Consider the following 15,328-nt stretch of genomic DNA (forward strand, 5'->3'; position numbering starts at 1 on the left):
AATGTGCACTATATGGTTCTATATGTAGGATATGGTTCTATAAGCTTTTAAACTAATGTATAATGTTCTTGTTTTTCTTATTTACATATAATCCTTACAAATTGGTAATAGATAGTGATATATAGTGATATTCCAGGCAATATCTAGCCTCTAGGAGTTTTATGTTTATGAAGACAAAGCACCATTCTGCATTTTTGTATAGAGCTGGGCATACTATGGTGTTTCCCTTTTAAGAAGCTGTAGACAGTTGCCCCTTTAAGGAAGATGTGATAACATCTTCGGCTGAGCATGCCTACTGCAGATCTGTGATACAGCCAGGAAATCCATACAGGCAACCTGATGGAGTAAAATGTACCGCATAGATGACCTGTGAATTATGGGAAAGAATAAAAGCAGAAAATACAAAGGTGACCTATGCAATGTGTCATGTCATTTACTGTAATGTGCTGTATATGCCATCTGAGAGGTAACGGAATGAGCGGATCATAGAGCTAAGGCAGGAAATAGTCATTGTTTTCTTGTCACTTCTATTTTACACGGCAGGAGTTCTTAGTAATGTCATAGAACAAATGGATTGAATTCTTAGGATGCAGATGGTGCGGGTCGGAGGAAGCTGGACGTGACACAGGAAATACCATGGCATGTTGGTTAGTGTGTGGCATTACACAGCAAGAATATACTGGTACATGGTCTCCGGCAGGTGTTAGCATTATACTGTCACTAGCGTAGGAAATTAGATTTCCACTCCTAGTATTCTTCCAATCTCTTACAATGTTATCTTATTCCGATTCGTATACAAAGACATTGACATATATTCTTCCTTATCAGCAGTAGGTAATGTATTCTAGCACAGGCTAATTCTGGAGAAACAGCGAAGGTCACGCAAGCTATTCTACAAATCACCTCTCCTTGTTAATGTGTTTCAGTTAATTAGAGAGAGTCCGACTGACTATACCTTGGCCGATGGGTAACGTCCCAACTGCAGTCAAGCACTGTCTCAGCTACCAACACCTTCTAAAAGACTCAATCTGGCTTGGAGATGTAGCAGGTTCTCAAGAGGTATACCGTAGACTTTTTTTCTTGTGTGTATGTATCTGCATGTTTCTCTATGTTTATATAAGTGTATGTACAACTGATGATGACTGTAGTTCTGTTTGTGTGAATGAAAACTAGTTTTTGTGGCTGTTTGTCGAAAATTTGGGGAAAGTTAAAAAAAAAAAAACATCAGCAAAATAACAATTGATTGGTCTCTCCCACTGGCTCCAATGTCTACTCCAATGCAGTGTCAGACTGGCCCACCAGAGGACCGGTGGGCCCCCAGCTTTAGAACCTGCACTAACACTGACTGACATGTCGTTTTCCCACTGGTTCTTCATTGGTGGGACTCAGGATCATTTCCTCTGGTGGGTTCCAGATACCCCAGTTCAACACTGCTCCAATGTCTATTTAAGTCTACTCAATGCAACACCACATATGCTGCCTCCAGTAAGGCCCTATTACACGATTATCGGGCATATCTGGCCGATATTGGCCGATAATTGCTTCATGTAATAAAAGACAACAATCAGCCGACATGCACAATGTCAGCTGATCATTGTCTTTTGACAGGCTGACTCGCTAGCTATCAGCCTGGCAACGATCTGCTGCCGTCTCCATGTAATAGAAGCGGTGGCAGCAGACCGCCACTGTATCCTATGGACTGCCCAGACCATCTGACTATTGCCCGGGCAGTCCCCCGTAATATAGGCATACCTACTATATATATTGTTCTCCATGCAGTAAAATAACATTATACTTGTATTCCCTGGATGCAGCCCATGGCTATGTTCATACATAGTATATCCGTCAGTCTTTTTTCAACCAAAATCAGCAGTGGAACTGACAGGGCAAAATTAAGAAAATACTGACGGAAATACTGTGTAAACATAGCCTATGGCTGCATCCATGTTTTCCAGAACTCCCTAAGGCTGCATCCACCTTTCGCAGCCATCGTTATGCAAATACTGACCAATCAGACTCATGAGTTCTGCAATTAAATGGCGGCAATAACGGACATCTTTTAAAATAAAAAAAGCATCCGCCTTTTCTCTTTTTTTGACGTTGTGTGAACATAGCCCTGGGCAGTTATTGGGGGGAAATGATGCTGTTGTGGTTAACAATTTTTTGTATTTTATTATTCAATATTTTTAGGAGCCACATGCCGGTGGGCTTCCCAAATATGTAAAAATAGTAGAAGTTGGACCAAGAGATGGCTTACAAAATGAAAAGGTAACACACATCTAAGAAATACAGTATTCAGTGTCCATAGCTAGCATATTGTCAGGAACCGGACAGCAGGACAAGACAAGACAAGACAGTGAGCCCTGATGCTGAACCCAGCCCACTGTCCCTGCCTCCTTGCCACAATCCGCCCAAAGATGGCGGCAAGCAACTGGGCGGCGGTCCCTGCACTGCCTAGGTGGGACACAAGGACAAGACAGACAAAACACAATAAAGAATAGTACACAGGCCGGGTCACAACAATCGGGCAGCAAAAGTACAAAATCCCAAACCAATAGACGAAGTCAAAGTCCAGGCAATATGGTCAGGGGCAGGTGGCAAGCAAGGGAGGTCAAGGAATAAGGCAAAGATCAGGAGATGCAAATAACAGAAGCCACTAGCAGGCAGAGACAAAGTTAATAACCAGCAATGAGTGCACAGACTGGGGTTAGTTATATAGGAGGTCAGGGTTCTGGTCCAACACGTAATTGGACCTTCCCCCTAATCTCCAAGCATAGACACCTGAGAACAAAACAGATCACTGGCAGGAAGACCTGTCAGTCACAGCAGAACCAAAACACAGATTAACCATAACATGGCCAGACAGAACTCAGCAGGTGAAGTCGGGTGTGTCCACCAAACCAAGAAATCAGATAAACCAGTGTTCACACACTGCAAAAACAAAACACAGAACAGAATACCAGAAAATCAGTGCCTTCTCGGCCGCACAGCACGAGCCGAGGGACGCATAATGCTCTGCAAAGATACAGTCCTGACACATATACTGTAATTCCATTAAACATTTTAATATTTATTAATGTGGGGGGGAGGGGGTTGTTGGATCAGGTTGTTGCTAGAAAGAAGCAGTGTGTGTATTATGGCAGAGAGCAGTGTTACCCAACCTCTCAAAAGTTATTCAGTGACAGTGTACATTTCAATCAAAGTGTAGAAGTCCACATTACTTCATGGTTCCTGATTTGTGTGGGTCCCTAAACTAAAAACTCTGTGTAGAAGGTATAAAACAGAAGTGAATAAATGATTCAGTATAAAAAATTAAATACAATGGTGCCTTGGATTTCGAGCATAATGTGTTCCAGAACTGGGCTTGTAATGCAAATCACTCTTAAACCAAAGCACATTTTCCCATAAAAAAAATCATTGAAATGCAGTCAATTGGTTTTACACCTCAAAAATATATATTGTTTTATTCTGAATAACATGTAAAACAAATGAATCAAACATTTAGAAGCAGCTAAATATGTTATATTATAAGTTAGCAATCAGCATGATTGAAGCAGGGCCGCTGTCAGAGGTCTATGTGGTCACATGACCATAATGGGGAAGGGGAGTGTGTGCTCAGCGTGGATCAATCAGGAAGTGAGAATCACAGAGCTGTGCAGAAGGACAGTGACAGAAACTTTTCTATACAGCAATGTGAGTGGCTGAGTGTGAGTGCAGGCACATTATAGCAGCAGTGTGTATAGCTGAGTGTGAGTGCAGGCACATTTTAACAAGAATGTCAAGGATGGGGAAAACAAGGGCTGACCGAGAGTGCAGGGAACATGAAGGAATGAGCAGGACGTCTGTGGGCACATAAATGCAGCACTCCCTGTCCGCGGAGAGAGGGCTTATAAATATTACCTCCACGGTCCTGTCCCCTGATGTAAGCCCCAGCCTGAAGTGGATCTGCTATGATTTGGAAAGTGAGGGAGACTTCCTGGGTCCCAGTACAGTGCTGTAGACCACATTATGCTTACCATGTCCCTCGCCCACTCCCCCTCCCAGCCAGTACAGGGAGCTCTTACATTAAAACAATGCTCTTAAACCAAATTACAATTTTGAAAAACTGTGAGCTCTTCTTGCAAAGCGCTCTCAATCCAAGTTACTGTAAATCTGAGATACCACTGTGCTAACATGATAAAATACTGATAATGTTTTCTCCTCAGGCTTTTGTACCAACTGACATCAAAATTGAATTGATCAATCGCCTTTCTGAAGCAGGTCTACCTGTCATAGAAGTCACCAGTTTTGTGTCTTCCAGATGGGTCCCACAGGTAAGATACTGTATGTAATTGTTTGAATTGGTTGTTGGGAATACATTATGTCCATCAGCTAAAGTTAAAGGAGTTGTCAAGGAGAAGAAGATGGTAAAGCCTTCTGCTCCCCAATACTAAAACTAGGGGCGCTTTATAAAATAATAATAATAATAATAATAATAATAATAATAATAATAATAATAATAAAAGTTATTACTACACTCAGGAGAAACTATGTAATACAATAATGGGTGCTTATTACCTTCTGTTCCTTGTGGAAATGTGAAATTTGAAACCAAAAAGACAGAAATTCATGACCTAGTGCAAAAACTTTTCCTTAAACACCTATGTGGTCTATACACTCACTATGCACCATATTGATCTTTAGGAGGGTCTAGTTTTCAAAATGGGGTCACTTCTATGGAGGGAGTACTGGTCCCACAAGAAGAGATTTTTTTTATTTATTTATTTTTTTTTTTTTTTTTTTTGGGGGGGGGGGTAGGCTGTTTAGCTTGTGAAGTGAGCAAGCACAGAATGAACTGTGAGGATGCCAGGAGCATTGCACATGCGTGGCACCATAGGCGAGCTGCTCTTGTGCAACAATTAGACTCGGAGGTTGTTAATCAAGTGGCAAGTGGAGGGTTAAAGCCCACAGAGAGTCCATTTTGCAGAGCCAATGTGCAGTGCTAATATGGCCTCTTGCATCCAGGGGAATATCCCCCAGGCACCTGCATATAATTTGCATATGAAGGAAAAGCTGTTAATCTCAGTGCTGGAGGGGACAATAACAAAATCACAGGAATACCCAGAATCCCGTCAACACCCTGCATCTAGCCATAGTATCATAAGCTTAGTATCTAAAACAGATTATAATAATAGTGTCTCTTTTAGACTTTCAGATTACTCCTCGTTTAATCTATTTTATACTTAACACCAAAATTTATATTTCCTAATATGTGCACACATGCACATATACATACACAGAGATAGGCACACTACATACACACATGCACATATACATACACAGAGATAGGCACACTGCATACACACATGCACATATACATACACACAGATAGGCACACTACATACACACATGCACATATACATACACACAGATAGGCACACTACATACACACATGCACATATACATACACACAGATAGGCACACTACATACACACATGCACATATACATACACACAGATAGGCACACTACATACACACATGCACATATACATACACACAGATAGGCACACTACATACACACATGCACATATACATACACACAGATAGGCACACTACATACACACATGCACATATACATACACACAGATAGGCACACTACATACACACATGCACATATACATACACACAGATAGGCACACTACATACACACATGCACATATACATACACACAGATAGGCACACTACATACACACATGCACATATACATACACACAGATAGGCACACTACATACACACATGCACATATCCAACCCATAATCCTCTTTTCCGACATTGGAGGGGAGCAGGAAGCAGCATGAGCTCATAGTGAGGAGGTGGGGGAGGGGCCCGGCGGTGCAGGAGAGGAGGGCCCCCCTGCATCCCTACACCGCTCCATAGCTGCAGGGCTTTCACAACAAGCCTCTGTGTACAAGCAGCATGGTGAGCAGGAGTGATCATTTTCCACCATCCTGCCATTTGAGTATAATCATCCACCAGCTTACAATATTGAACAACATAAGGAAACACATTACCTATGGCTACACACAGTATAGAATAACCCAAGAGCGCAATGAAGTGCACACAGTAACATGGAGCACAAGAGTAATGATGGATTAAAATAAAATGATTTACAAACACGAAAGCACTGAGTTAAAGAAACGGAACACAAATGTTTACAACAGGCAAAACCTTACAGGAGCTTAGTTTAAAAATAGCCATGTCTGAAGAAAATGAATTGGAAAGGGGTTATAGAGAGAAAATCTTTTTCTTTCAAATCAACTGGTTTCTAAAAGTTATAGATTCGTAATTAACACTTATATAAAAATCTCAAGTCTTCCCAGGACTTATCAGCTGCTGTATGTTCTGCAGGAAGTGGTATTTTCTTTTCAGTTTGACACAGTGCTCTCTGCTGCCACCTCTGTCCATGTCAGGAACTGTCCAGCAGCAAATCCCCATAGAAAACCTCTCCTGCTCTGCACAGTTCCTGTCTCAGTCAGAGGTGGCAGCAGAGAGCACTGTGTCAAACTGAAAAGAATACACCACTTCCTGTAGGACATACAGCAGCTGATAAGTATGGGAAGACTTGAGATTTTTTAAATAGAAGTAAATTACAAATCTAAATAACTTTCTGAAATTAGTTAATTTGAAAAAAAAAAAAAAAAAAAGATTTTCACTGGATAACCCCATTAATATAAATATCCAAGACAATGATTTATGGGAATAATCTTGCCATAGGTAATAGCGCTTTGGAATTAAGGGTGCTTTATAAATAAAGAAAATAATAATAATAATAAATGATTATATAATAATAATAATAATAATAATAATAATTGTGTACACTACAATAGGATACCTGAAAGAAATTCCAGCTATTTACAATAAAACAAATTCTCTAGGAGAAATGTTTACTTTATTCCAAAGTCTATTTTGTCTATGTGTATCTAATATATATATATATATATATATATATATATATATATATATATATATATATATCAACATATTTTACAAGGGGAGCTGGTAATATTGTACATGGACAGGTACAATAGATGGAGTCTTAGGACTTAGATTCAGAACAGCACCTCCAGCAACTTTAATAGCTCTGTCTAATAAGCAGGATTACTAAAACCTATGATGGGCCAGCCTATTATCTGAAGTTCTAAAAAAAATCAGTAATGTTTTGTCATTGACCTAATGTCCAATTATCATTTATTATGAAAATTGGCAAGAATGTGCTTTTTTAATTAACCCATTTCCTGTGTTTACCTAACTTTGAATTTCTACTGATAGAGATTAACCATTTCTACATGAGGCTGTAAATGAGCCTTCACACAGCTCATCGACCCCAAAATAAAAACGTTTAATCGCTTGGAATGCAGCTACTCAAAACATTTATAAAAATTTTTTAGTTTACATAAGTAGTTGAAAAACTTACATACATTTTGTTATAGCTTAATGGAAAAGATGTAGAGAATAATCATGTTATTATTACTACATACTTAGGCTATGTGCACACTATGTAAGAGACCGGCCGTTCCGGTCTCTGAAAAGATCATCCCGACCGGTACTGAAGTGCCAGCCGGATGATCTTTGCACCGCAGAGTTCTGATGCGGGCGCATCCATGCGCGCCCACATCAGAACTCCCTCCAGCACACTATGAAACGAGCGGCCGGAGCCACATGCTCCATAATGTGCACTGACAGAGTTTTCTGCGGCTGCTATTCAATGAATAGTGGATAGAATCCCGGGCCGGAGCGTATACTATGTGTATTCGCTCCGGGCCGGGATTCCATAGGCAACACCACGTATGTTTTCGTATAAAACATGCCATAGTTATACGAAAACATACGTAGTGTGAACATAGCCTAAATGTGGTAATTAACAATGGTGTCACAAACAGGTGGTGAACCCTGAATTTGTCCCCGCCCACTGTTCCTGCTTACTTACCTCAAACAGCCCTAGGTGACTGCGGGTAACTGGACGACAGTCCCTAACTTGCGATAATATGATACAAGGACAAAACAAAGGACAAGATGAACAAACACAAGGCAAGTCAAACAGATCAAGGTCAAAACTAAATGATAAACGTGGTACAAAAGCATGATCCAAATAGGTCAAAGGTACAATGAGCCAAAGTCAGATAACCATGTATAAAAGACAGAGAGCAAAGTCACAAGGGATACACTAGCACGCTTTACAAGAAAAGACTTATAGCTAGCCAAAGGTTATAAGAACAAGGAAAAAGTACAGTCTTGGTCGTACCTTATGAGTAGAGGACCGCGCCGAGGTCTGACCAGGCATGGACATGACAAATGGTTAATTAAATGTACCCCACGCAAAACCAAGCATATTGCTTCGTGGACGGAGAAAAGAATATGTTATGGCTCTTGGACTCTCACGATGAAAACATCAAATTTCTAGACTAGTCACAGTATGGTTAAAAACAAACTGTATGTTTTAATATGTTAATATGCTGTAATATGTTATTATAGTTACATAAAATCTAAATCACGTCTCCTGCATCGGTCATTTGCTCTTCAGTGTCAAGAATGGGAGTTTTTTTGTTCAATGAATATAGATCTAAAAATAAAAGTTTATTACTTATATAACATAAAGGTTATTTTGGCTTGAGAAGATGGAAATATAATCAATGTGACAATAAGTACTTTGTGAATAGGAAATCTATGTATGATGCCTTCTAACCACCATGAACAAATCATAAACGTAACTGGGAAAAAGCTATACTTCTGGGAAAAAAGCCAGAAAGAATGATTTCCTGGGGTTGAAAGGATTTCCAAGCCACTGGAAAATTAAACAGTGATGCGGAATATTGAAAACAAAAAAGGTGGGCCCATAATTCCTTCTAGGTGAAAAGATTGTATTCTTCCTAGTAGTATAAAACACATTTATGACATGTAGCACAGACATGGTCTTACTGGGAGTCACCCTCTCTTCTCCCTCACCTAGTCACCAGTGATATATAGTTTTTACCCAGTTGTCGGGCAGAGAGGCTAAAGTAGGGTGCAAACATGCTAAAACATGACATACTTAAATAAATAAAAAAGTAAAAGACTCCAATAGATAACCGCCTGTATGCTTAGCCTACTCACTCCTTTATGGGCCTCTGCACGGAATCTCAACTACAGTCAGAGGTAGAAATCACTGTGCTGAGGCACACATACACAAGGTTTTGTTGGTGTTCGGTAGGGATGAGCGAAGCAAATCTCAAAAATTCTAATTCGCAGCGAATTGGGCTTTTATTTCGCCTCGTTGCAATTTGCAAATTTGCCAGATTCACTTTGCAAATTCACTAAACATGGCGGACGCAATAGCGAACGCACATGTTAGCTTATAGTATTGTCTTTTGGCGGGAGCAAGGAATTCATAATCCCCAGCACCGGTCCAATCAGCTACAAACCCCTCTGTGATGTCAGCACCTCCACCTCTATATAAGGTGATTGGCTTCCTGGAGGCGGCCAGTCGGCTGTGTATATTGGAGAGCAGGTTACAGCAGGGAGAGAAATACAGAGAGAAAGAGACTGAGGGGGGGGGGGGGTGATTTTCTGTGGTAGCAGTGAAGCCATTGTCCACTATACCAAGTCACTGGTTGCTGGGTGTGCTTTATAGGAAGCCACTGGGTGCTGGGTGTACATTATAGGAAGTCACTGGGTGCTGGGTGTACATTATAGGAAGTCACAGTGAACACAGTGTCCCTCGTAAAACTCACTGGGGGCTCATTTACCAATGTTCACTGCTGTCCTGGGAGAACATTGATATTATGCTGCTGATCTACCAACATCCACTACTGTCCATGGTGGACATTGAATGACAGGCTGATTGACATTTGTAAAAAATTTTCCAACTCTTGACACTATCACAGCAACAGCTGCTGAAAAAATCTCTACTGTGTCTTAATTAGAGATGAGCGAACCGGGTTCGGGTTCGAGTCGATCCGAACCCGAACCTTCGGCATTTGATTAGCGGGGGCTGCTGAACTTGGATAAAGCTCTAAGGTTGTCTGGAAAACATGGATACAGCCAATGACTATACCCATGTTTTCCACTTAGGGCTTTATCCAAGTTCAGCAGCCACCGCTAATCAAATGCCGAAGGTTCGGGTTCGGATCGACTCGAACCCGAACCCGGTTCGCTCATCTGTAGTCTTAATCCCACTATTGTTGCTACTATAGTTTGCCTGATAATGAAATTCGTTTGTATGTGATTCGGAATTATGCGTCAATGCAGGCGAATATTCATGAACTCCGCTAAGCGAATTTCCGAGTGATTCGCTCATCCCTAGTAGACGTCACCGGGACCCAGTACAAAGGTGTCTGAGGTCTGAATATTTTTTAGTTATTGTCATGTAGGGCACTGGTATTCTTCTAGTGGAATGAACTGAAGTGTAACTGGTTAAATTCTTGGTTTAATGACGTCCAAGAGGTTTGCTATTGGATCGAACTGAATTGTGACTGATAATCGGTACCTACGTTTTCCACACAACCAGGATACATAGGCAAGAGGGTGCATGGGTCCAAGCGTGGTAGCCAGCTGCGGTACCCAAGAAGTGTGATACAATAGTGTCAAGTTCCAATAGTGTCAGTTTCAGCAACCCAGAATTGATTCAAGTATAAAAAGTATGTTTTATTTCATATTAAAAAAAAAAAGCAGAAGCGTCTTGCAGGAGACCTTTACCAACGCGTTTCGCGCAGGTGCACTTAATTATTCTATAGGAGGACTGGACTGTAATGGGAATGGTTTTTGAAAATGCCTTCCATGCCTTCCATGTTACCTCTCATGCCTTATGGGGACATAACATGCTATTAGTTTCTCTTTATTATAAGACCCCAGAAAAAAATATGTATAATGCTTAATGCCAATTTTAGTAAATCTTCACTTTTTCAATAAACAAATGAGGCAGTTTGGTGCACTGGGGGCGGGACTTCAGCGGATCCATCCTGCCAGCCCACCCTTTCTCATATTCATCTGGTGCTTTACAGTGATAAGTGTCAGTGGGATGTCACAGTAGAGCGCCACCTCTCTAGAGAAGGGTCAGACTGGCAAGGCATAATTTGCGTATTGAATAAAGTAAAGATTTGCTGAAAATAAAGGTGAAGATAAGAAAATGATCTTTCCCAGCGTCTCCTGTCCTGTTGGAACATAGCAGGTTAGAGTTAGCTAAACTTCTGTTAGTTTCTTTTTAGCCTATGGATCTGCTCTGAAGGCTAATGTTAAAGATGTTTTCTGGGTTAAATTTATTGATGACCTATTCACAGCAAAGGTGATCAATATCAAATCAATTGGGTGCTTACACCTGAAACCCCCATCAATCAACTGACTTATCCTGAGGTGTCAAGTAGGATCCCACTCCTTTCAGTCATGTAAAAGTAAAAATATGGTGGTCTAACATGTTGCTCAGTGGGAATTTATTGAAAAGCAACCCATTCGAACAATATCAACATAACAGATTTGGTTTGAATGGATTGTTTTTCAATAAATCCACATTGAGTAACATATCAAAGTGGTACATTTTGGGGGACATTTATGAAGGGCCCGCCCGAGGCGTGCACCTACCACATCCCCCACTCACCTGATAGGTGGGCAGGGTGTGTGTGTGCAGAGTTGGTACACCAGGCGCCGGTTCGGGCTGAGGAAAAGGGGATGAGGCCTAATTTAAGACCAGTGTATGAGTAAGCCGGTCTTGATAAATCCCCCCCATTTACTGTTATATGATCCTGATAATAGGTTATGAATAGATTAAGTCTGGAAAACCTCTTTATTATAATCATCTCTGGAGGCTGGTATTACATACTAGTCTTATCTGGGCTAATATTTAAATATTATATAGGAGTTTGGTTTTAGGGTCTAATATAAGGATAACCCTCCAAATTGACATCTCTAGTATAAGTTAACACAGTACATTTTATGCAGACTCTTTAACCCTATTTTTATATAAATTATCATACAGAAGAAAAAAGCTGGAGGGCACTCACCATTTACACGTGCAGACTTTATTTTTTCTGAAAATATAAAATTCCACAGGTTCATAGGTAGCGGGTTAGGACGCCAAAGGAAACCTGTCAATTTCATGTACAAATATTAAAGCGAACCAATCACTAGGATTTCGATGCTAAAGCTACTAACAGCGCCTGATACATATGGCAAAGCGTTGCCTTACCATGTCTTCCATGTAGTCTGTTGTGATGTTATCTGCAGAAATTCAGTCTTTTATTCCAATGAGAGGAAAAGGGAGAGTCGGGAACTAGTCATCTGGGCGGTAACTAGTCGCGTCTTCTTGCCTGGCAGCGTGCTCTGCAGGGTGATTGACAGGAAAAGCAGCCTGTTAGAAGCCTCTTTACCTGTCAATCAACCCCAAGGAGCGCGACTAGTTACGGCCCAGATGACTAGTTCCTGGTTCTCCCTCTTCCTCCAAATTTCTGCAGATAACGTTACCATAGACTACATAAAAGAAAGGGTAAGGGAATGTTTTACCACATCTATCAGACACTGCTAGTAGCTTTAGAACCAAAATCCTGGTTTACTTTAATACAATAAACACTTTATAATATAAGATATCAGGGAAGGTATAATTTTAATAACACTGACTTTACAGCCTTTTTATATAGTAGTCAGGGCATAGGTCTAACTCCATAATTGTGTCAGATTGAGTTTTCTGAATTACATACGTAGAAATACAGTGAAAGATGCTAGTTGTAGAATATTATTATAACGCCATCTAGTGGCTAAAAGTGGATAAGCAACATGTTAAAACCTGACACATTTTACATCTGTACTTTATTAAGCATTTTGAGTCACTGAATCTGCACTGTTTACATCTTATAAATAGCATGTTGTGTTATAATACACTACAAAATGTTTAAATTATGGTAAAAAAACAGACATTTCCGTTAATATACACAAAATTGGACATTGAAGAAGTTCATTGCCAAAATGTGAATGGCGTATAGGGATTAGATTTTAATAATGGGAGTGAAGATCAGGTGATGGTCAGGAGTCATGGCATACATACCCTCTAAGTAAAACCTTCCCCCGCCACCCCCTGACATTACAATCACATCCATCTCCTGATATCTATTACCAATTTTAAAATGATAAGAATATTCCCATGTAATCTAATATAGTAATGTTTGTAGGGCTCGTCTCCAAAAATATGCTGCTCTTTCCCTTCTATTTTTGACAGCTTGTTGTCTATGTCGCTGACCACCAATGGTCTGGGTCTGGCTAGTGTTTATATAGTTATATATGTAGACGTAAAGGGGGAAAAAAGAATAGCAGGTGTAGATGTCTGCGCACGCTGTATGGCGCGTGCAGGTCAGGCATGCGCCTCTTAGTGAACCCAGTGGGTTAATTGGGGGTGGGGCTAATTTAAGACTGTAAGTGTCCCCCTAAGTGTATCAATTATTATATTTGCTGCAAAATTACACACAAATCATAGACAATAGTAGTTCTGTTCTACAAAGAAATTATGTTTTATTTTAATTTTTTTTTATGCTGGATAATCCCAGGGATCAGTTACAAAATCATAAGGTAAAAAAAGCTAAGATATAATGTTCCTGCAGTGTGGAGAATTAAGAAAAATGTCTGACATGTCTAGCTACAGTATGCAGGCATCTAATAGACAGTGTACTATAATGTATTTTTTTTCTGTTTTAGATGTCAGATCACACTGAGGTCCTGGAAGGCATAAAGATGTTCAGCGGCGTACACTATCCGGTCCTTACTCCTAATATGCAAGGGTTTCAATCTGCAGTAAGTATTGTAGGAGTCTGAAGTATATGGTAAATAGGAACGTTCAGAACATTTATTAAAGGTTATAGATTAAGGCTATGTTCACATTACGTTAGAGATTGGCCGTTCCGTGACCCTGCTGGGTCATGGAACGGCCGGTCTCAGAAAAGATTCTGTATGTTCGCGTGTTCTGTATTTTGGTGTTCATTTACTCTTGTATTTAAGTCTGTGCAATAGCATGTTGTAACTGCCATGATTAAGGAATTGTTTTTCCGAAACGCGTCGGCGCTATTTTAACCACTGTATGGATTTTTATGGAACTTATGGAATAACATTTTCTATGATTGATTCACTGTATGGAGCTGTGGACTTCACTCTTTTGCATTCGAGTTTTAAGGCCCTATTATACTACACGGTTAACGGCCATGCTTGGCCGATTATCGGCCATTACAGTCGATAATCGCTTTGTGTAATAAAAGGCCACGATCAGCCGACATGCATGATGTCGGCTGATCGTCATCTTTTAACGTCTTTCAGCATGTTGAAGTACAAAAGACAACGATAGCAACTATCTGTTCCAGGTAATGGGAGCGGCAAAAGCGGACCTACGCTATCTCCCAAGGGCTGTCTGTACTTACCTCTAATAGCGCAGTGGGGAACGAGGAGCAAGCGAGCACTGACCTCCCTCTGATCGCCCCGTGTAATAGGGGTTTTTGTCATGTCCCAAATGGGCTTTACTTCATTGGTGGCGGTGGTCACATGACCCTCGACTAGGAGATTTTTTTTTGTATTTTCTTAGAACTATATAACACAATAAGGGAAGTTATCTCTGTGTTACGATTCAACCCTTAAACATGTGACCCCGGTAGCCATGCCCCCTTGATTACATGTGATGACATCAGTTTTCACCAGTAATAACCACTTCTAAGGACACATTGTGCATGCTAGTTCTCATTCATCCTCAGGAAACGTCTCCCACATTAATGGGATTGGACACCACACAAGGAGGAAACATTGTTTAATCTGTTTTCAGTAAGTGAGAGCTTTTCTAATAAACTATAGCGCCTTCTAACAGCGCTGTTGAAATTTATCTTCTTCAGACTTTGTCTGGGTTTATTTTTACGCATGAAGAACTGGAACGGCTTTGATGCATGACTCGGCTACACTGTCTAATATCTGAGACACGTTTGCAATTGTAATGTTTTAAAACAATGGCCCAGTTTTGTATCATTAAGTCCCAGCTGTTGTGCACATGTGTTTCGCATTGCACTGTACACAGCTCTATTCTGTTGTTCACCGCCCAAGGTTTTAGAACATTGACAGGAACGAAGCAATTGTTTGATTAGATTCACATGAAATATTTAACGTCTCCTGATCTGGTCTGTTTGCCATTCAGTTTTATTAGATAGCGGAATGATCTATCCCTCAAAATCCCAGTTGTACGTTCAACATTTTATTTCCCTAAATAGGTAGCATTTGGGGGAAATTATGTGTGTGTGTGTGTGTATATATATATACAAATATATAATTTTTGTCTTTACAAAATGCCTTACGCAGTACTTGA

At 40.4% G+C, this 15,328-nt stretch overlaps 1 protein-coding gene across 1 annotated transcript in view; it reads left to right on the forward strand.

Moving 5' to 3' along the window:
- Window positions 1–324: 324 nt before the first annotated feature.
- HMGCLL1 (3-hydroxy-3-methylglutaryl-CoA lyase like 1) overlaps window positions 325–15,328 on the forward strand; it is a 47,270-nt gene continuing 32,266 nt past the window's right edge. The window contains exons 1-5 of the mRNA XM_069973417.1: window positions 325–407; window positions 927–1,059; window positions 2,191–2,268; window positions 4,206–4,313; window positions 13,690–13,785. Coding sequence (XP_069829518.1) covers window positions 964–1,059; window positions 2,191–2,268; window positions 4,206–4,313; window positions 13,690–13,785 — 378 coding nt within the window. The 5' untranslated portion in view covers window positions 325–407; window positions 927–963. The remainder of the gene's footprint in view (window positions 408–926; window positions 1,060–2,190; window positions 2,269–4,205; window positions 4,314–13,689; window positions 13,786–15,328) is intronic.

Source organism: Dendropsophus ebraccatus, chromosome 6 (assembly GCF_027789765.1).
Source record: "Dendropsophus ebraccatus isolate aDenEbr1 chromosome 6, aDenEbr1.pat, whole genome shotgun sequence".
Taxonomy (NCBI): Eukaryota; Metazoa; Chordata; class Amphibia; order Anura; family Hylidae; genus Dendropsophus; species Dendropsophus ebraccatus.